This window comes from Amborella trichopoda, chromosome 4, assembly GCF_054954075.1.
Source record: "Amborella trichopoda isolate Santa Cruz 75 chromosome 4, AtrichopodaSantaCruz75HAP2 v2.0, whole genome shotgun sequence".
Taxonomy (NCBI): domain Eukaryota; kingdom Viridiplantae; phylum Streptophyta; class Magnoliopsida; order Amborellales; family Amborellaceae; genus Amborella; species Amborella trichopoda.
Window position 1 is genome coordinate 8,351,678 of NC_142339.1, and position 24,235 is coordinate 8,375,912.

Sequence of the window (24,235 nt, forward strand, 5' to 3'; positions counted from 1 at the left end):
AATGAGAAGATAACACGTATCAAATTTCATATTCATATAATTTTTATAAAAAAAAACTAAAAATAAAATACTTTGAGACATCGGATCTAAGATTAAATGGTGAGTGGCTCTCTTAATCAAAATTGGACGGCTGGATGGTAGGGGGAGGATAGAACTTCTACGTTGTAGGGGAAGCATATAAGCCTTTTCCAGAAAAGATTACCTTCTATAGTATTTTTTTAATTCGTTAGTACTCTCACAAAAAGGTAGGGTTTTTCAAAGAAATGTGCACCAACTTAATAAGCGCATTAATTACAAGATAAGGATGTCTAATATTTTGAATTTTTGATAAATATAATTGTATATTTTATTATTTAATTTTGAATAACAATTAAGAATTATTGTGCTTAATTTTCTTCTAAACAACCTTTCTAATATATGGATGAGGTTTCTATAAGGCCTTGGCTTTATGAAAACAAAATAAAGCATCACCTCAAATCCTCATCCGGAATGTGCTTTTAGTGATGGAAACGCTCTAAAATCAATTTCCAACACTGACAGTAAAATTTTAAACTCAAAAAATGGTAAAGATATTTGTGGATTTGTAAACACCTTTTATTAAAACAAAGGGAAAATGACCTATACCCCCTCGCCGAAATTTCCATCTCAATTAGCCATGAGTTCACCAAAATCCTTTGTAGCCCCCTCAATTTTAAAATTTTGGGACCGTTAGCCCTCTAATTATACTTTTCTTTGTTCTGTTTACAAATTTGATATTTTTATTTTACAAAATGCCAAGCCCTTCCAGTAATCAACTTCCTTTCTTTTTTTCTTCCGTTGCCTAAAACCAATCTTACCTCCATATATCCCACTCTATAAATTTAGACACGAAAATAATATATATATATATTTTTAATATTATGACTTATTTTACAATTGCATCAATATCTTTCGAACTTAAAAAATGATTAATCGAGATCTTTATTACTATTGTTAATGAATTACTATTATTTATATATTCATTTAATTAAAATAATTTCTCAAAATACCTATTAGAGATGAATTATTTAATAATTAATTTATTGTTGTTGTTGTTATTACTATTATTATTATTATTATTATTATTATTATTATTATTATTATTATTACTATTATTATTATTAATTATAGTTATTATAGTTATTATTATTATTACTATTATTATTATTATTATTATTATTATTATTATTATTATTATTATTATTATTATTATTATTATTATTATTATTATTATTATTATTATTATTATTATTATTATTAATATTTATAGTTGTTATTATTATTAGTAATATCATCATCATCAATGAAAATTTGTATATCAAGTCACAAATGACTAATGTATGGGTTTGGCATTTTGTGATCAAATTTGTAAAAAAAAAAAAGAAAAGCATAATTAGGGGGTTAATGGTCTCAAAATTTTAAACTTGAGAGCGTACAAAGGATTTTGGTGATCCCAAAGTGGGGATAGAAATTTCGGAGAAGGGGGTAGAGGTCATTTCCCTAAAAACAAAATAAATTTCTAGATAATTTCTTACAATATACACTAACTTTAGAGCTTGGGATCTTAACTTTTTTTCACACTCATAATGTTCAAATCGAGATGATTGCGGTAAAGGTTTTCCAATTATTAACTTACAATTTTGAATGAATTATGAAGTGACGATTTACTTAAAAGAAGTTCTTAGTTTACTCTTTAAAAAGTTTATTAAATTTCTTCCAAGTAGTTTGACATCATTATGCTCTTTTTCGTGCCCGTCAATCGCAAGGGGTCAAATGCTAGTTTACTTCAATAAAGGATAAGAATGAATTGGTGATTGCAAGAATAATGACCCTACATTTCCAAGTATGACATTCATGGTCTTGAGGATTTTTTAAGTAAATATATCGAATGTGATCATTTAGTTTTGATACAAAAGAGGTCACAATTATCATTGACTGTTAGATTTGAAATCGAGAAGATGTGTCATTTTTAGGCACGAAGTCCAAAGAAAAGATTTCTTGAATGTCGCAAAACATTTTCATCTATCAGATTGCACAATCATCATCGACTGTTAGATTTGAAATCGAGTGGTTGATGATGTGCCATTGTTTAGGTACAAAGTCCAAAATGAAAATTTCGTAATTGTTTAGAAATATTTTCAATCTCAGAATCTCAAAGAATTCTCTCTATATTGATGTTATTACCGAATAAACAAGACTCAAATAAATATAGGGCCAAAACAATTATGGATATATACCAACTAATCTTATCATAATCAAGAGATACTTAAATACCTATCTATACAAAGACACCTAATCTTATCAAGAGATATAAATATAGGACCATACACACATATATATATATATATATATATATATATATATATATATATATATTTAGTCATGCAGCAACAATGTGTAATTTATTTTTTGATAGTGATGGTAAGGGAACTAGTGCAAGGAAACTTTGCAAATAAAAAAATTTGATCACAAAAGGAAAATAAAACTTTGCAAATAGTAAAATACGCCTGCTAGTGTTGATATTTTCTTGGAACACAAGGGGTCCAAACCAATAAACAATTGCATGGTGGGTTCGGTTGATGAAATTGCATAGAAATAAAACCGTCGATTGATTGGTGCTTGGAAGGGTGGTTAGATGGTGGGTCGAAAAAAATTTGCTCCTTTACTGCATAAGGATCATTCTCTGTCAAAAATAGTTCGTCAAAACCTTCTTGAAATATCCGCCAAACTTAGTCCGTCAAAACCTTATTTCTTTAAAGGGTGTGGTTTCTATAAGCTTCCAACCTTGAACAATCCAATTAAGATGCACTTTAAATTTTATCTTAACATATAATTTTGTTTTAAAATATTCTTAGGATTATCTTAAAATCTATTTTCATATCTAATTAAAAAATTTTAAACTACAAATATAATCAAAATGTAGTAGATCTATAAACCTATAAAAATCTTGAAAATAAACGGTCTAGATAACGTACTACAAGATGCACTATTTTTATAACTTTTTTTGCTCATATTCATACATCTCAATGTTGAGATGATCAATTAGAGGGTTTTCGAACATTAAAACAATTGTTTTGAAATATTTTTGAGATGCATATGTAATTCTACATTTTAAGGTTGCAACCTTATATAAACTTCTTCCTTTTTTAAATGTATCTATATACTTATGAATATGATGCCCTTAAATCCACCTTTGAAAATGGCATTTGAAAATAGCCAATTTGCCCCATTTGAAAAATCGCCCTCTGCTTGTTTTTGCCTCTAGATCTTGATCTTAGGGTCCAGATCCGTCTGAAATCTGATACTATCATTGACCCTCTGAAACTCGACTAGAAAGTTGGTTGGTGATCCTTTTGTGTTCTCTAGTGGCCTCTTGTGTTTTGGTGTTTTGATCTTTTCCTGCATTATCGAATTTCTGTTTCTCAATCCTATTTGATGATCGAGTTATCTGTTATTTGATCATGTCTGATGATCAAGTTTTTTGTTATTCGATTCTATCTACTCTATATATGATTCAGTCTATTGTTCTATTACTTGATCATGTATATTCTAGTCTAGGAGTTACTAAATCCGTCTCAAATCAACACTGAGTTCCGTTGGTTCTTCCAAATGCCATTCTGTTTTCTCAGTTGTCTCGATGATTTTCTATCTTCGGTGAAAATCTAGAATTGATATCTAATTGCTCGAGCATGCTCTGATACGGCTGTCTGTTCTGGAGGCCTGCTAATTTGTCACTGCTAAAGCTTGTTGATTAGCCGCTGCTCCACTGCTTCTATTGGTCAAGCTATGCATCTGAAGATACTACTCGTTTCTACAACTTAGTATTCAAACTCCAGCTACTTTTGATTGCTCTCAAAGCAATTGAACGCATGGCCCAACAATAATGGTTGATAGGTAGAGATTTGAAAACACGACTCGTTAGTAGAGGTCCGATCGGAGGTTGAGGAAAAAATGGCATAAAATTTTTGGGACGAATCTGAGGCCTCGATGCGGATAGGCTGGCCAAAGAGGCTATGACAACCTCAGATTTGAAGCGTAAAGAGGTTACAAGAACCTCGGATTTGAGGTGTGAGCTCAAATATGAAGTTGAGGAGCCTATGGCTCTGATACCATGATAGAATCTTAGAATCTCAGAGAACTTTTGTATGTATTGATGTTATTAAAGAATAAACAAGACTCACATAAATATAGGGCTAGTAACAATTTTAGATATATACCAAATAATCTTCTCATAATCAAGAGATACCTAGATATCTATCCATACAAGAACATCTAATCTTATCAAGAGATACATATCCATATTGATAAACATCCATACTGACAACCTTCTTGTACAAAAAATGAATGGCCTCATAGTGTACAATCCTATTCTTTATTATTAGGGCTGACAAATATTTATTTATTTCTAAAAATTTTGAATGGATAGATGGGGCTTTTATTCCAACATGATTAACCATAACCAACTCTGAAATAATTTGCATACATGACATTCAATAAAGAAGTACATATCATTCTAAGGGATTGTCTACCAAGATATCATTTATTTTTTATAAAAGTAACAAGAACTTAAAATACAACGAGGTAATTTTAAATGAAAAATAAAGAAAACTCGAAAACAAAAGAAAATGAAAAAAGGAAAGAAAAATTCTAAACCAGGCCTAAATAAAGATAAAATCTCTTAAAGACAATAAAAATGAAAAAGAAAAAAACATAAAATGATAGAAGAGTGAGATAAATATAATAATGAATGCAAGTGTAAATAGCTGAAATAGGAATCGGGCTCGAGTAAAGGTGGTAGTAGCTAGGATTTTATAGCGCTGTGTCTCAAGTTTCATTCATGTGTAGCCTTGTAAAAAATAAATAAATAAATTGTAAAAAGCTGAAATGAAATAAAGACGACAAAACCAATTATAGAAAAGAAAGGGAAAACATGAACAATTATAAAACATCTTGAAACACAACTAGATAATATAATTCAAACCCGTTAAATGATGGCCACAACATAATAATAACAAATATCAAAATTAAATTGAAGGAAAAATAGTAAAAAGACATGAAATAATAAACAAAAAAAAAAGAAAAGGAAATTTGAGGTTTAAACATGCCGCAAAAGTGCTCTCTATGCCTATGTATGCATTTATATACCAATTTATTCATGTTTGTTTACATGAGCAGTAACAATTTTTTTTTGAACAAAGTTACTTCTGTTTATTTATATTAATAATGTTCAAATTGTTTCTTCGAACAACAACCATTATGTAGTTTGCAATTGACAATTTATTTCAGACTCCTAATCTTTATATAATGATATAAACGGATTGATCTAGTGGCATTAATTGTATCTCTTACAATCTGTCCCAATGGATCTCTTGGTAAAAGTGCCACGACCCTGACTCTATATACGCAAAGTTCATACGACCAGTTACTAATGTCATATTAATTTCTTTCATATTTAATGCTTATTGAAATACGGCAAGAAGTAGCTAATCAATGAAGTTACATCAATGGGATTACAGAACTGAGGAAATCATTGGGCATTAAAACACAAAACGATCACAAAAATAAGAAAACCATAGAGAAATGATAAAAATAATACAAGATTTGTTCCCTGTGAACTTGTGTCCTAATTTCGGTACATGTCTTTTTACTTTTGGGTGTGGTTTGTATAAGGTGTGACCCTTAAACAATCTAATTAGGCGCACCCTGAAAAGTTTATCGAAAGATGTAATTTTGGTGTTGAAATTTTCTTGATGATCAGGAAAACTATTTCACATCTAAATACGAAATTTAAAACTTAAAAGAAGGGTACAAATCGAGCAGACTTACAAAAATATGAAAGTCTCGAGGATGGACAGTCTAGATAATGTATTATAAGTTTTATTTATTTATTTATTTATTTATATACCTTGAGGTCGAGAAGATCAATTAAAGGGTCTTTCACCATCAAAATAACATTTTTCAATGGATTTTCAAGGTGTGCGTTTTTTCTATCACTTTAGTTTGCAACCTTATAGAAAGTTTTTCCTTTTTATTTTAGTAATGAACTCTAAAATTTTGGGACAAAATCATAAAAGAAATCTTGCTTTGTTGCCACCCATTTTTGTTGCCATTTTGGGAAGGCAAAATGAAACAATAAGTGGATTACAAAAAAAAAAAAAAAAATTCGGATGGTCAAAATATGCTCTTTCTCATTTTTGGTGGGATAAGTGGGAGATTTGATCGAGGTGCAGCCCTAAATTTGCTAATTTACATTTCTAATATCTTATGGCTAATCTATTCTTATAACTAATTATAAAATTCACAATTTTAAAAATGATATAGACCGAACAGATCTATAAACACATTAAAATCTTGCTGATAGACAGTCAATATAATTTGTACAAGATGTATTATTTTAAAAGTTTGAAAATTTATTATTTTTTGAAAATCATTATCATGGTGATCAAGATTATTGAACCTGAAAAAGTTTGAGTCGGAATCCATATCCAAGAAGCAATATTGAAAGAGATAGCAATTGAACATGTGCATCCACTTAGCACAGAAACCTGGCCCATCATGTTATATAATATTATAACCGAAAGTATATAATGAGACCATTTACTTTTTCTACAATGTGGTTACAATTAATTTTGACTATTGGAAGTGAAATTAGGTGGCTGCATTTATTTCATTGACCGACCTAAAAGTTCAAAAGAAATTCTCTCAAATTTTGTGACACATCCAAATTCACGTCAGATAGTTGTAAGCAATTGTGACCTCCCTATTCCAAAAGTAAATGGTTATCATTGTATACAATCCCATATTATAATGGGAATTTTTCTTCTTAATCGATGGACTTACACTATAAATCTCAACATCCACTTGGTATACAAACACTATATGGAACATACTATACACCACTAGTATGCGGTGTGTGCAAAGTGCAGACTAGCATACATGGTGTGTACTATACACCACTAACGCATAAGTGTACTCCGTACTTGCTTCTTCTTTTTTTTCTTCTTTCTTCCTTTTTTCTTTTTTGTTTTTTTTTTTTTTTCTACCAATCATTTGTTCTATTTTTTATTGTTTGAAAAAGCTTGGCATTTCAACTAAGTCCTCTTTATGACTGAGAATGGGTCAGATTGAGTCCGGATCCACTAGGATCCAGATCCAGATTTAAAAAAGGGATTGTATACAATGAGACCATTTACATTTGATGCAAGATGGTCACAATTGTTTACAGCCATCCGATGTGAATTTTGATAGCTTGGATGTGTCACAAAGTTTGAGCTTGTCAATGGAATAATTGTAGCCACCCAATTTTACATCCAATGGTTAAGATTAATGTCTCACCTTGTACCAAAGGTAAATAGTCTCATTCTATATTTCCTCTTTAAAAACTATACATGGGATCTAGATACAGATCCGAACCTGATCGGTTCTAGAATATTTGGATATAGATCCAGATCCAATCCGATCGGGTCCAAAAAATTATTTTGTAATATTATATATACATATACAGGTTATATTAGGGTGCTCACACTATGGAGCATTTTAGAATTGTATTTAACAAATTTAGACACTTAAATACCCTTGTTTGGTATATAAAACATTTTTGAATAAGAATATTTTTAGTCATTAAGAGGGGTGTGACGTAATCCACATAAGGAGTGTCGTCACACATATAGAGCATTAAATACCACTAGCGTACTCTATGTGGGTGATGTTACTCCCTATGTGGATAACATCACACTTGTCCTAATGACCGAAAATACACTTTTGTCGAATCCAAAACTTGGACCTGTAAAGAAGATCTCGATTGGGTTCAAATTCGAGATTCGGGTTGGATTAGGTAAAATCGCGACTCTATTCCCCTTCGCCTGTCTAATCAACTATAGAATGCGTGTGAAGACCAGTCACATTTAAATAGCATGTGAGCCATTCGTGTTTAACATCAACTATTTTACTAGTTTTGGTCTTAATCTAATCTCATCACAGTTGATTTTTTTTTAAGATCCCTGAGTTTGGTCCACCCAACTCTGGGATACAGTGAGTCTGAGTTAGTCAGGTGCGTCTGAGTTGGCTCGCCAGAGTTTTTACACACTGGTTTGGAAAAGTGTTGAACAAAATATGTTTGGGGCCTAAGAAGTTCCCATATCTTGGCATCTTGCCTGTACTTGGGTTGAGTTGGATCAAATTCCAGCAATTTCTACCCATTCACGACAAAAATTTATTGTAAAATTTAGTTGGGGGTTTGGAAAATTTTCATTTAATTCTTTCTCAAAGTTATGAATTTTGAGCATTGGTAATTCAAATTGGGTGCGGACATATATAGCCCAACAATGTGTCAACTCTTTTAGGAAAAGTCTAAAATGAGGTTCTATTCAGGTGAAGCCTCATTGCAGAAAATCCATCTTAGAGATGGATTTAGTTCACATTAGATACATCTCCACTGTAGATACATGATTTTGTAGCCCTGAAAACAATGTAGATCAGATGATTTGTGGAAGATTAAAGTGAAAGCTGATGAACAGTCCAAAAACAAACTTTAAAATAGTTTCTTTTGTTATTCAAAATCGATTTCTTCATATTCATGATAGTAGGTCCAAAACATGAAAGATTTTAGGGCCAAAACACCATTATTAATATAAATTTTTGAACGAGACGGAATAAGAGCGTGGGCTAACACACCAAAGCCTGTCCAATCTTAAGGTACATTAATTTACTGTAAATTACACATCCGCATTACAATGTAAGGTGCACCTCAAAACTTTATGGTTTTCATAAGGTTGCAACCTTAAGATATCAAAGTAAGAAGCACCTCTAAACTTTGTCATAAGATAATACTCTTTTGTTGTAAAAAATTCTTAGGATGGTGCGAAAATCTATTTTGATTTCTATTTATAAAATTTTTTAACTCCAAATGGTTCAAATAAACCATACCTATATAACGCATGAAATCTCAAAAGCAGACGGTCCATATAATATGTCTCAAAATGTGTAATTTTTAGGGCTTGAAATCCATTTTCTTCCCTATATCTACACATATTGATGTCTAGATGATCAATTAGATGTTTTTCCAACATCAAAACAACCTTGTTTTTGAAGGATTATAGCCATGTACCTTATTTCTACATTTCAAGGTGTCAACCCTATACAAACTTTATCCATCTTTATAATGGGGTAATTTAGCTTTTAAATCTTTCTTTTTAATTTCAACAAAATTTCAGTTAACACCATGTTCCATAGGGCCATGATTTGTGCCCTAGTTATTAAGACAATCCGTTGTTCTTACTACAAATCGTGTCCCACGAGGCCTTGACCCAGGACATTGAAGTTAGGAAAACCATATAATCAAATGGATAACTGCAACATAAGTCAAATACAAATTTTAATACTCCAAGCAATTGTTTAGGTACCTATGACTCTATATAAATGAGGGAGAGAATGGACTATTAATTTATTTATAAATAGGAAGCATGGTCATTAGGGATGCCCATTGCCCTTTAAGAATGGCGACCCTGGCAACATTTGTTACTGTAGCATTAGTTAACCCTTTACTCTACTCTCTTCTAAATGCATCACCCTCCATGGCTTCAACTTTGGAGAGTGGCCTTCTCGATTGTTCTGAAAAGAATGGCTTGACCAACTATACCACAATCACTTAATCACCCCAAATTTATTACGAACTCCTCATTTTCTCTCTACAAAACCTTCGATTTACCGAGCCGTCTGTCCCAATGCCCTGTATTATCATTCTCCCTTTGAGTAATATCCAACTAAAACATGTAGTGGTTTGCTCGAGACGACATGGGTGGCTTATATGTGCACGATGTGGGGGCCACAGCTATGAGGGCTTCTTGTCAACTGGGGACTTACCATTTGTCATCATTGATCTGATGAATTTGAATAAGGTGGAGGTTGATATTGCCCAAGGAACTGCTTGGATAGGGGGTGGAACAATCGTAGTTATCAGGAGCGGGAGCATCGGATCGAGAGCTGTCTAAAGCTCTAGAGCTCGGGGAGCGACTTCCATTGAGTGTAAAAATTGTGAATTGAGATCCCATATGAACATAGAGCGTATTCCCGATACATTGGGATCGATGTCCTTATTTAACAGGAACGTGTTCTATGTAAAATGGGATCGTATTGCCATGCTCATTAGGATTGCGCTCCCATAGACAATAGTAACAAGTTCCTATTTAAAGTTGAGTCGTGCCCCATCTAAGAAAAATGTTTTCCTATTTGGAATGGATTGAGCTCCATTCAAGGTTGGATTGCGTTCTGCTTAACTTGGAGCCAATCTCTACCTGCCGTCTGTCTCTTCCTCTCTCTCTCTCTATCTCTCTCTTGATCAAACATTCACCGCTAATCCAATGGACCCATCTGCCAAAACGCACCCCTCTCTCTCTTTAACTTCATGAGCACATTTATTTGACTTCACAGTGAGTGGACTCTTTCTCTCTCCTTAGAAAGCACAATGGCAAAAAAAATCTACATACCCATCTCAACCACACTTGCTAGCAGTTGGGGACCTCCATGGCGATCTCCAAAAGGACAAACAAGCTTTGAAAATGACTAAAATCTTTGATGAAAAACTATTCACTGGATTGCAGGTAACTCCATGGTTGTGAAGCTTGGTGATATCCTTGACAGAGGAGAAGAAGAGTTCAAGCTCCTTATTTTTTAGAAAAACTCAAGTAAGACGCAAAGAAATCTAGTGGGAAGCTGTTAATTTTACAAGGAAACCATGAAAGCCTAAATATATAAGGAGATTTCAAGTATGTCATAAAAGTTGGCCTTGGCGAATTCAAGAATTGGGGTGACTGGTTTTCTATAGTAATTCAAATGAAAAACCTTTGTAAAGAATTGGAAAACAAATTAACAGTTTTAATGGCGTACCCAAAATTACCCATCTGGAATTAGGGCTAGAATAGCTGCTTTGAGTCCTAGAGGCCCAATTTCTACGTGTTTTTTAGCTGATAACCCTATTATTTTAATGGTGGGTGGATTCGTTTTTTTCATGGTGGGATCCTCCCTAAGGATGGAGTTCTGGGGACGTAGGGATCTCAATCCTAAAATTCTAGGAGCAGGGATCTAATTTGTTCAGGAACGCGTTCCGTGGGACAGTAGGAGAGAGATCTGTGCGGTAGCGGGAGAGAACTCCGTTGTGAATGGGATCGAGAATCCTAAAAATATGAGTAAGGTCCCAAAAAGTTGGGAACAGGTTCCGGATGAGACCTGGCCACGGAGAGCTAGAGTTGGATTCCGGAGTGAGAGCAGCACCCTAGTTGGGTGCTCCCGGTAACTATGAGAACAACCCTAGGTGAGGCTTACTATCCCATAGCAAAATGCTAGTAAGGATCGATATGGTTTCCCAGCAGGAACTTGCCCAACAATGGGAAGTGGGGGGCACATTAGTGGAGGCAGATTCGGCCACATGTCCAGCAAATTTGGGCTTGCTGTTGATAATATAGTGGATGCATTGGTGGTAAATGCTGAGGGCTTCTATTGAATAGGACCGCAATGGGGGAAGATATGTTTTGGGCCATAAGTGGTGGGGGTGGTGAAAGTTGGGGAATAGTAGTAGCTTGGAAGCTCAGGTTAGCTGACATAAATAGAAATGTGACTTTATTTCAAACTAATAAAACAGAAAGAAAACAGTTGCGAATTTGGTTCATAAGTGGCAAGCTATAGCCCATAATTTGCCTAATGAGTTCCATCTCCAAGCTATTTTAGCGGCTAATTCGAGTTGAATTATTAGGGTTTCTTTTTTTGGATTGTATCTTGGAGGTGTTGATGATGCTCATAAGATAATGAGAGATCGGTTTAGGAGCCTAGCCATCAGTACGTCGATATGTAAAGAGAAGACATGGATTGATTCCGTGCTCTTTTTCTCCAGCTTGCCTAGTGGTAGCACCAGAGAAGACTTGTTTAATTGGTACTTGGTGGATAATTTCTTTTTCAAGGCAAAATCTGATTATGTTAAGGAGCCATTGACTCCTGGTTCTCTAGAGGGTGCTATAACGTATCTGGAGGAAGAGCCTTCCGGATCAATCATTCTCTACCCCTATGGTGGGAAAATGGATGAAATTGAGCCAGATGCCATACCCTTTCCGCACTGTAAGGGTAACATATATAGCATCCAATATATAATAAATTGGCAAACACAAGAAGAAGAAGATTACAAGTACTTGATGTAGAGATAGTTGAGGATAGAGATAGTTGAAGTCAGTATTTATCTTGTATTTAATGCATATATCTCTCTTGATAAGACTAGATTAGTTAGTAATTATCAATAACTAATTAGCCGTATATTTATACGGGATTTTGTATATTCTTAAATCAATCAATAGACAGAAAGTTCTCTGTAGTATCCAGGGTTTCTAACATGGTATCAGAGCCAGGTTTGCCGTGATGATTTTTCGACGATTTAGGTCGTGAGGATTTTCTAGCGATTTGAGGATGACACATGGGTTTCTTTCTCAATCTCTCTTACACCATCTGGGAGACACAGACCACGATCAGGAGAGACGTCGCTCTGATACCATGTTAGAAACCCTGAATACTACATAGGACTTTCTGTCTATTGATTGATTTAAGAATATACAAAGTCCCGTACGGCTAATCAGTTATCGATAGTTACTAACTAATCTAGTCTTATCAAGAGAGATATGTACATCAAATAAAAGATAAAGGTTGTCTTCAACTATCTCTACACTTGAGATTTAAGAATATACAAAGTCCTGTATAAATATACGGCTAATCAATTATCGATAGTTACTAACTAATTTAGTCTTATCAAGAGAGATATGTACATCAAATAAAAGATAAAGACTGTCTTCAACTATCTCTACGCTTGAATCGGATCGGAAGCTTTTATAAGTATATGGAGCCCTATGTGAACAAGTCCCCAAGGGAGGCCTATGTCAATTACTTGGATATAGACTTAGGGGCTCTTAGAAATGGAACTGCGAGGGTGGAAACTGCAAGAGAATGGGGTATAATGTATTTCAAGGATAATTTTGATCGTCTGGTTTGAGTGAAGAGCCATGTTGACCCTCACAATGTTAGGAACCTACAGAGTATTCCTGTCAGTGCGAAACAAGTAATATGAATTTAAGGGATTTCCTCGAGCCATTTCCCCAATGGGGCTTGGGTTTTGTTCTAAATGATCTGTTATAGTTTCAACTTATCTATGATGGGTGCTAAAACTCTATAAAATTAGCAAGCCATTAAGAATCTTATTCATGTAGTAAATTTGCCTTCATTAAAAAATGTCATCCCTAGACTCTTATATCATCTCCTTTTTTTTTAAAGTCTTTATCATTATTACATATGTTTTTAAATATTACATAATAAAGAAAGTGCACAACATGACATTCTAACCACCTGCTTGTATTGTGTTTACCAACTTCATGATTCACTGTATATTATGTGTCAAAAAGCAAATTTTAACCCAATGTGTAGCCACTGGTTTAGGAATTACATGGGTTGATTTTTATGTTGTTTCACTTACTGCTATATTATTGTAAAAAAGTACGTAAAGAGAGTATTTACTTTTGGGTGTGGTTTGCATGAGGTTGAAACCTTAAACAATCCAATTGAGGCGCACGTCTCAATTTTATCATAAATTTATTTTGATATAAAAAATTCTTAAGATAGTTTGAGAATCTATTTTCGTATCTAATTATAAACTTTTAAACTGGTTCAAATCAAGTAGATTTATAAACAATGGAAATCAAGGATCCCAATCATGGGATAGAATTTTTAGGAGCATTTTCCAATTTGCCCCGTATTTTTTTATTAATCATACAGAGATATTTGGATGCTTTATGTGAGTCAAAAGAGACTAGAGCATACTGTCCATTCACTTCCTTAGTTAAAACCCAATATAGGCCACTTTTAGGACCCTATATTTTGGAGATATAACACCCTCAAACCTAGTGACTTACATTATTTAAAATAAAACAATCTTATCGAACCCTGTATGTGGCTGAAAAAAAAAAAGAATCCTAATAATGAATGGAGAACATACAATTTTTGGAGGGTGATTTTCTTAATGCTAGTGCATTTGAGGGTTTTTAAGGAGGGGCAAAAGTAGAAAGCTAGCCCTCTTACGATATATATTGTGATGATCACATGCCATGGCTTTGGAAAGAAATAAACCATCCCAGTTGATTTTTTTTAAGAGAAAAGACCTCTATAATTTTATATTATGAGAAGGACTTTATCATCAGAGGGGCACTCATCATCGACCACTGGGAAGTTAAAAACTGCAGAAACTGAAAAGATTCATACGCATTGAAGACCAAATCAAACAAAAATTCTGATTAAAAGCGAGCAATACTTGAAAGAAAATTCTCTATTCGCCATGAAAATTTTGAAATTTTACGAATTTACAACAAATCAAGCCCAAGTGCAATCTTCAAAATTAGGATATTAATTTCTGTTTCATTAATATATATGGAATACTACAACTCCGTTTTAATTGAGTAAAGATCTTCCATCCATGTCCAAATACGTTTTTTTAACTCGTATGCCAACCTAGTTATCCTTTTTCTCCCTTTCTGCCTTGCCATTGCATCTTTCCATTTTGATTCTCAATTTCTTCAGTCAACATACTTTTCAGCATATATTTAATGAAATTTGCATCATTTTTATCATCTGATGATTCTAATCCATACGTGAGAGAATAAAATGTGAATAATTTGAAGGTGATGATATCATAAATATAAAGGCCCTTGGGCATTTAACAATATTTGTTCCCAACATTCTTCAACCTATCATCTTGACATATTATCTGTCTCGATAACTACTCTCCTTATACCACATTTTAGCATCTACTTTATGTTCTTCTTCTGGTGCAATGACATGGGTTATGACTTTTGCAAACATCAAAGGCTATGTTAAAAATGAGAAAACCACCACTAATACACAATTAGTTCATCATTTTATGTTAGGAGTTACGAGTCTTCTAAAAAAGAGCAATTCGAGTTTCTCACAAGCAAGTTGGGCGTTCTTAATGTTCATGCTCTGTCTTGATGAGGAGTATTAGGATTTACCAAGTCTTCTTGGAATTCAAAATTCAAGTTTTGGAAGAGTTTTATATATTTACGCTGCTAGTTAGCATTTACTGAGTCTTACGGCTCTACATTGTACACTTTCTACATTTGGTTGGCACAATCAAGGGATTACATCATTCAAATAAAGGGATTACAACTTGTTGTAACTTCTACACACTCTGGTGTGTACGAGTGTGGAAAGTAGTGTCTTCCGTAAATCTCAAGTTTAAAGGTGTATGGTGTGCATGCGCCCTGTTATCTTTAAAAGCTAGTTTACCTATGCCAAGAGATGTCGTACTCCGAGGGGAGAATACTTTCGAGTTATATCCTCGAGCAAAATCCAATATAGAAAGCAAAACCTTAATGAAGAATTTGTAAATTACGCTATCTATGTACTTCAAAAAAAATAATGTTTCACGATTGAATAGAGATCGTTCAATTTATTAGAAAGACAGATCTAAGTGTTAACAAACTCAAAAGGAAACTGGTTTGATAGGCTTGCAGCCCTATTGAAACAAGTAAAGCTTTCTTCAACTCATAACTCATTAATAATTGCAATTGAAGTGTTGAAAAACCTTAAAATCGATCATCCCAACTTGAACATTATGGTTTTGCAGATAAATTAGGATTACAGATTCTACAAATAGTGTATATTGCAATAAATCATTTAGACTATCCATTTTGCTTTAAAAATAAGTGTTTACAGATCTGCAAAATCGATAGCATTTTTTAGTTTCAAATTTTATTATTGGTAATGGAAATTAATTTTAGAGCCATCATGAAGATTTCGATGCCAAAAGTGCTTTCTAGATGAGGATTTGAGGTGAGGCTTTATTTTGTTTTCATAAAGCCTAGGCCTTATGAAAACTTTATCCAACTCAAAATTCAAATTTTGTTAAAAATAATAACTAAATAATTTTTAGGTGATTATCAAAATTTCATATTAAAAAATCTCTCCCAGTAGGACTTCTGACCGACCCCAATATACCTGCTCTCTTTTTAATGCTCGACGAAGTATTTTGATATCTTTGCTTGGCGTTTAGATTTTTGTCCTCATCACTTGTCTATTCACAGATACAATGTACAACTTGCGTATTAAAAATGGACTATTTATACCTTTGGGTCTTAAGCTGATCTCATCACACTTTGGACTAGTTGTTCAACAAAACGATGAAGCTTCTCCGAGGCCTGGGCTTTATGAAAACAAAATCTTCGTCTAGAAAGCACTTTCGACAGTGAAAATCTCCATAACAGATCTATATCAATTTTCAATTCCGATAATTTGTAACAATATACACAATTTTTCGAGGTTGAAATCATATTTTTTTTTTTTTATCAACTAATATATTCAAGCTGAGATGACTGATATAAAGGTTTTTTTAATACTTGAAGTGTTATTTTCGATGAATTATGAGGTGAAGCTTTACTTATTTTGATAGAATTGTAACCCTATCAAACCATTTTCCTTAACAAAATATGTTTGCATATGCTACTGCCTAAAGATATTATACTCCCATGGGAGTACTGTCTATTTATTCCGCCGTTGGAACCCCACCAAAGATTAATTTTAGGATCTCAAATCTTAGGGATCTAACTTCTTCAATACATAGATTAACTTCAATAAAAAAACTTTCCAATTTCACCCTTTACACACATGAAAAATGATAATGTTTCAAGATTAAATAGAGACCGTCCAATTTTTAGGGACTGAGATCTAAGTGTTGTAAAACTAAATTTTTTTATATTTTTTCTTTTGAAAATAATCATCTCATGATTATTAAGCGGTTAGCAAAATTTTCAAATTAAAAAATATCTCCCAAATATGTCTTCTAACCGAGGGAGTAAGCAACACTCCTGTGGGAGTGTAGTATACCTGCGCTAAAGTAATAATAAAACTTGTTTAATTCCCACCAACTCTCCAGAAGAGTTCCTATTGCAGGACATTCTCCACAAATTAGGCTGAGGCGGATGAAATTTGAACAATCCAACCTAATCACCTCTAAAATTTAGTCTAAAGTTCAGTTGAGGGTTTGGTGAAATTTCGTTTAATATTTGCTCACAGCTATATAATATGGAGCCTCCATAATTGCACTTAGATATGGACATATTCAAGTTGAATTTTAAAGGCAAATGTTTAAATGAGGTTCTATCAAATGCATTTTCCCATCCAAAAATCTATCTTAAAAATAGCTTTAGGATATAAAATTATCCTAAGTCACTCTAGATGCATTTCTGTTGCACATCCACGATCCAAAAATGATGCAGATATGGTGATCAGTGAAGAATTAAAATGAAAGATGGTGAACAATCTAAGAAACGAAGTATGCAATATTATTTTCTTTATCTAACGTACAAAATACAAATTTCTTGTTCAATGGTAATGGTGAAAATTATCAACACGTGAAAATTTGGGTCAAAAACCCATCCGTAAAATGGACATCTAAAGAATCGGCTAATACATCACAACTCTATCCAATTTTGAGATACACAGTTGTTATTTCTGCATCTCTATTAGAAATGCCAAATGTTAATAAGGAATTATATACTCTAAGACCGTTTATTGTAGGTACAAGGAGCTCACAATCATTTTTACTGATTGTATGTGAAATCAAATAGATAAAAATATATCATAATATTTGAGAAATTTTATTTCAAACTTTGTGCCCAAACAATAACACATACTCAACCACCTGATTTCAAATCTAATGGTCAATGATGATTGTGACCGAATTACATAAAAAGTAAATAGTCTTATTGTATACCTTCCTATTGATAATAAGGGTCCCTTCTAATTTGAGCAAAATTTTAATCAGCACCATGGTCCACATGGCCATGATCTAAAAGTCAATAACTGTACACCTATTTTTTCCTTGGTTATTACGAAAATTCACTGTTCTTATTAACCACATCGTGTCTTACGAGGCCTTACTTTTGAGATTAAAAAACCATATAATCAAATTTGATCATAAATAGGAAGCATGGCCGCAATAGTAGCTCATTGTCCTCTAACAATGGCTACCCTAACAACATTTTTTATCCTGGCATTGCTTAACGCCTTACTCTACTCTCTTCTCAATGCATCACCCTCCATGGCTTCAACTTTGGAGAGTGGCCTTCTCCATTGTTTCAAAGGCAATGGCTTGACAAACTATACCACATTCACTTCAACACCCCAAATTTACTACAAACTCCTCAATTTTTCCTTACAAAACCTTCGATTTGCCGAGCCGTCCACCTCGATGCCCTATGTTATCGTTCTCCCTTCAAGTAACATCCAAGTACAACGTGCAGTGGTGTGTTCGAGGCAACATTGGTGGCTTATACGTACACGATGTGGGGGCCACAGCTACGAGGGCTTCTCCTCAACTGGGGATTCACCATTTGTCATCATTGATCTGATGAATCTGAACAAGGTGGAGGTTGATGTTGCCAATGGAACTGCTTGGATAGGGGGAGGAGCCACTCTAGGTGAGATTTACTATCACATAGCAAAGGCTAGTAAGGATCGGTATGGTTTTTCTGCCGGATCTTGCCATACAGTGGGAAGTGGGGGCCACATAAGTGGAGGGGGATTTGGGCTTCTATCTAGGAAATTTGGGCTTGCTGCCGATAATATATTGGATGCCTTAGTGGTCAACGCCGACGGGCTCCTATTGGATAGGACCACAATGGGCAATGATATGTTTTGGGCCATTAGGGGTGGTGGTGGTGGGAGTTGGGGAATAATAGTAGCTTGGAAGCTTAAGTTAGCTGATATCAATGGAAAAGTGACTGTATTCCAAACTAGTAGAGAGGGAAAGGAAACAGTGGTGAATTTGGTTCATAAATGGCAAGTTGTGGCCCATAATTTGCCTAATGAGTTCTATCTCTCAGCGATTTTAGCGGCTAATTCGAGTCATGTTATTGGCGTTTCATTCCTAGGAATGTATTTGGGAGGCGTTGATGATGCAGTCAAGATAATGAGAGATCAGTTTAGGGACCTAGCCATTAGCAAGTCCATATGTACAGAGATGGCATGGATCGATTCAATTCTCTATTTCTCAGGTGGTAGCACCAGAGAGGACTTGCTTAATCGATACTTAGTGGGTAAATCATTTTTCAAGGGAAAATCTGATTATGTTAAGGAACCATTGAATGCTAGTTCTCTAGAGGGTGCTATTAAGTATCTGGAGGAAGAGCCTTCCAGCATGATCATTCTTGATCCCTACGGTGGGAAAATGGACAATTTTGAGGAAGATCACATACCCTTTCCACACCGTAAAGGGAACCTATATAGCATCCAGTATATAGTAACTTGGCAAAGACATGATGATGATTACAAGTACATGAATTGGATCAAACGTTTTTATGACTACATGGAGCCCTATGTGAGCAAGTCCCCAAGAGAGGCTTATGTCAATTACTTGGACATAGACTTGGGAGCCGCTAGAAATGGAACTGCAAGGGTGGAAACTGCAAGAAAATGGGGAAAGAGGTATTTCAAGAACAATTTCGATCGTCTGGTTACTGTAAAGAGCCATGTTGACCCTCACAATGTGTTCAGGAACCCACAGGGTATTCCTGTCGACCCGAAACAAGTACGTTGAATTTGAGGGTTCTCCTCAAGCCATTTTATCTTTGGGGCTTGGGTTTTGTTCTAAATGATTTGTTGTGGTTTCAATTGAATAATGATGCTCTCTAACTTTCCGTGTAATAAGTAGGCAATTCAGAATCTCAGCCATTAAGTAAATTTGAGAACCCTAGACTCTTGTATTGTCTAATTGTGTTACTCGTCATCTTTAGGGCAGGCAGCGGGCCCGGGAAGCATTGGCCCTAGCCTGTCCCTATCCCGGCCCTATTCCCCTAGGGCTAGACCAGACGTGGCCCCTGGCCCTATCAGGGCTGTGCCAGACTAGGCCATTGGCCCTAGCCTGACCCTATCCCGGCCTTATTCCCCTAGGGCTAGACTAGACGTGGCCCCTGGCCCTATCAGGGCTGTACCAGACTAGGCCATGCCGTGAGGTAAGAAAAAAAGGGGGCTCAGCCTGTCTTGGCTGGCCCTCAAAGCACATGTTGTGGACAAGCCCTAATTTTTCAGTGCCAAGCCAACCGGCCTAGGTCCCCAGCCCATTGCTACCCTATAAGAGCAAACGAATGTATAATTCAACTGCCCCATTGCCACCCTTCTGTAGGCAATTACGTGGTTCTTCTACCCAAGGAAACAAATGTACAATTTGCTCCCTAGGAACATAGTACATGCATTCTCAATTTCTGCCTCAATATAAATACAAATGTTTTAAGGGCACGTTTGTTTGTATGAAAATGATTTCTTAGAAATTATTTTCTTAAAAAGTATCTAATTTCTCACGTTTGGTTCGTCACAAGAGTATGAAATTAATTTCCTTAAAAAGTGTCCAAAATCTAAGAAATTAAAAAAACACATATGTAGGGTATGAATCCAATTTCTTTCAAAATAATAGGGAAGGAAGGGGGCTGGGGGAGGGGATAAGTAGGGCCGTCATAAGGTTGGGCTGGCCAAGGCTCCGCAAAGTGTAAAAATTCTTTGGTCCGTCCCCCCCGGCCCGGCTTGAAAAATGCACTGAAAGTCCCACCCTGCCCTTGAATGTGTACCATCAAAGCCCAGCCCAACCCAAACCAAACCAAACCAAACCAAAAATAATATATTGGGCATGGGCCCTGCTCAGGCCATTAAGAAGTCTCTCTTTTGTTTTTTGGTTTTTTTTCATTCCCTCTTCAAATTGTTCTTTGTTTGTAGTATGCCAAAAATGGTTTTTAGAAAAAAAATTTAAAATATTGGATTTCTAGAGAAAAAATGAGAGATTGGGATTTTAGAGAGAGAAATATATATTGGTTTCTAGAGAGAGATAATATGTTTTTAGAGAGCGAGATGAAAGATTGAGTTTTTAGAGAGAGAAAGAAATTGATGTCTAGAGAGAAACAAAGATAGGGTTTTTAGAGAGAGAAAAAGAGCGTTAATTTCTAGTGAGAGAAAGGGATATTGGGTTTCTAGGGAGAGAGAGGGATTTTAGATAGAAAAAGAGAGAATGAGTTAGAAAGAGAATGAATTTTTAGAGAGAGAGAGATATTGAGTTTCTAGAGAGAATATGAATTTTAGAGAGAGCAAGAGAGAATGAGTTTCAAGTGAGAGAATGAGTTATTAGAGAGACTTTGGCTTCTAAAGAGAAAATGGATTGTTCGATAGAGAAATAGATATTGGGTTTCTAGAGAGAGAGAAAGATTGGATTTTTAGAGAGAGAAAAAGATAATGAGATTTAAAATAGAGAAAGAGAGATTGAGTTTTTAAAAAGAGGGTAGTTTATAGAGAGAGAAAGATAGATTGGATTTTTAGAATGAGAGAATGGGTTTTTAGAGAGAGAGGTTTGTTTTCTAGAGAGATAATAGATTTTAGAGAGAAAGAGAGATTGGTTTTTTAGAGAGAAAGAGAATAGGTTTTTAGAAAGAGAAAGAGATATTGGGTTTCTAGAGAGAAAATGTGTTTTAGAGAGAGAAAGAGAGATTGAGTTTCTAGGGAGAGAATTGGTTTTTAGAGAGAGAGATTGGGTTTCACGAGTGAGAATGAGTTTTTAGAGAGAGAGAGAATGAGTTTTTAGGGCGAGAGAGAGAATGAGTTTTTCGAAAGAGAAAGAGAGATTGGGTGTCTAGAAAGAGAGAATCAGTTTTTGAAATAGAGAACGGATTCTAGAGAGAGAAAGAGTGAATGGAATTTTAGAGAGAATGCTATTGTATTTTTAGAGAAAGATTGGGTTTTTAGAGAGAGAATGGCTTGTTAGAGAGAAAGATAGATTTTTAGAGAGAGAAAGAGGGTAGTTTTTTAGAAAGAGAAATAGAGATTGGGTTTTTAATATGAGAGAATGGGTTTGTAGGGAGAAGAAGTTAATATATTTTTAGAAAGGGCAAAAAAGATTGGGTTTCTAGAGAGGTAGAATAGGTTTTAGATAGGAAAGATAGATTGAGTTTCTAGAGAGAAGATGGGGTTTAGAGAGAGCCATTGGATTTTAAGAGAAAGAGAAAGACACATTGGATTTCTAGATAAGTAGAACAGGTAACATTCCAAATTCGGGGAAGGTAGATTCCTAACTAGTGTAGATTCCCAAATAGTTTATCAAATGAAAGAAAACAATTTCATAAAAAATCAAGATAGCATTACCAAACATGAGAAAAAAAAATGTGAAATCTAAATCTAAAAAAGCCATTTCCTAAGAATTAATTTCCTACAAGAAAAAAAAATTAACGCTGCCCTAAAAGTTGATCCGAAACAAAGGGAAAATATCATGGCGAAAATTAGTGCACCGACTGGCCACAAGGAGATTGTCTAATTTTTTCTTTTTGAATATCTAATTTTTCTAAAGTAGAAACAAAATTTCAGATAAAAACATCTCCCAGGTAGCTCTTGTGCCCGAGGGAGTAGGTATACATTATTGCTCCCGCGGGAACTTATTCTATATGTGGTGTTATAGTCAAATGGTTTGCTGCTCCCTGGGAGCATACGGTCCACTTGCACTATGTAACCCGGCCATTGTATGACTCTGATGAGCTTGGTTTAGTTCTATTAGCGAACCTTTATAAAATGGACCTTGTACGATACATTCTACATTTATTTATTGATGCCTAATTTGTTGCTCTGATCGGGTTTCAATCCACCGGGACCTGATTCGGCTCTATACACGAGATCTGGATCCGGATTTGGATCCAATGGGATCCATAATATTTAGATTTGGATTCAAGATATACATGGGATCCGGGTCTAGATCCAGACCCAATCGGATCCAAAAATATTATTTTATATCTATAAAATAATATATAATAAAAAACCCTATATAACATATATGAATGCATATAAAATAATATAAAATATTTTATTATGGGTTGGATCAGGATTGGATCCGCCTGTACACAGATCCGATCTCCATTACTATTTGGATCCAAATTTTGCATTAGGATCCGAACCGTTGGATCTAAATCCTAAATCCGTACCTGAATCTAGATAGGGTCAGAAATTCGGGTTTTGGATCCCAACCGGGTAACTCTCACTCCCACTCAAAGGTCTCATATTTAAATGAATAATAATTAGACAAAAAACATTTGGCGCTACAAGAGGATCAAATATGCATTTAGGCCATTTGTTAATGCCATATTAGTGGTTTTTTCAAATTAAAACTCTCGATCATATTCATTAATCTAACAATGTTCGATCATATTCATTAGTCTAACAAGGTTTTAAAAAAATGGATCAGTAATCCGGATCGTCCACTCCAAAGCTTGTAGTCAGATCAGTGGATTGATGTGTTGGATTGGTGAATTGGCCGAATCAATAAGGTTTGTCCAAATTTTTTCGAAAAACCACTATAAAATATTAAGCGTGGTGCATTATGTACTTTCATTATTTTGTAAAAATAGGTGAATATTGAGACATTTTTCTGTCTGGATGTATGTATAACTATTAATTATAATATAATTCCATAATATTGCATCAAAATAATTTTAAAACATTAGACAACGCTTCTCTATTATAACGCTAAAAAAATAATTTCCTATATACAGTGAAATTAGTATCACATCAAAATAAAATACTCATTAATTTGCTTTACTCATCCAAAACTATCAAACCTAATTAACTATAATATTATATACTGAAGTTAAATTGTTGGTTTATATTTTATAATTATTTTATTATATTAATAAAAATAAATCTAAAATATCTAATAATACCATTTAATTTAAAAAATCTTATTTACAACTATAAAAAGAAATAATAATTGTTGAGCCCACGTCATTCACGTCTTACATAAACATAATTGACCAAGTTTTAAATAAAATATTTACGAAAATAAAATTCTCCTAGTCTACTAAGGTTGAAGATATTTGGTCAAGTCATTCACGCTATAACTTTATTCACTAATAGTTAGCCACACTCCGTAAAATATTAGATTCTGGAGTTATCCTACCTCCAAGAATTGTGGGACAAATACCATAAAAGGTATATTACCTCACGCCTTATAGAAAGATAGCTAACTGATCAAGTAAAAGCTATGTAAGGGGGATACACTGCTTCAAATTTTAAGTTTTACAGAGAAACTACTTCAAATTTTTTAGAGAGAGAAATTATCTCAAATTTTAAGTTTTAGAGAGATAAAGTACTAAATATTTTT

The 24,235-nt window shown here is 34.3% G+C and overlaps 1 protein-coding gene and 1 pseudogene across 1 annotated transcript; both read left to right on the forward strand.

Moving 5' to 3' along the window:
• The first annotated feature begins 9,740 nt into the window (after positions 1–9,740).
• Positions 9,741–13,117, forward strand: LOC105421310 (berberine bridge enzyme-like D-1; annotated as a pseudogene).
• Positions 13,118–18,063: 4,946 nt separating this feature from the next.
• LOC18442861 (berberine bridge enzyme-like D-1) lies at positions 18,064–19,733 on the forward strand. Its single transcript, XM_011628254.2, has one exon. It carries the CDS (start codon positions 18,077–18,079, stop codon positions 19,649–19,651), a length of 1,575 nt encoding a protein of 524 aa, XP_011626556.1. The 5' UTR covers positions 18,064–18,076; the 3' UTR covers positions 19,652–19,733.
• The last annotated feature ends 4,502 nt before the right edge of the window (positions 19,734–24,235 follow it).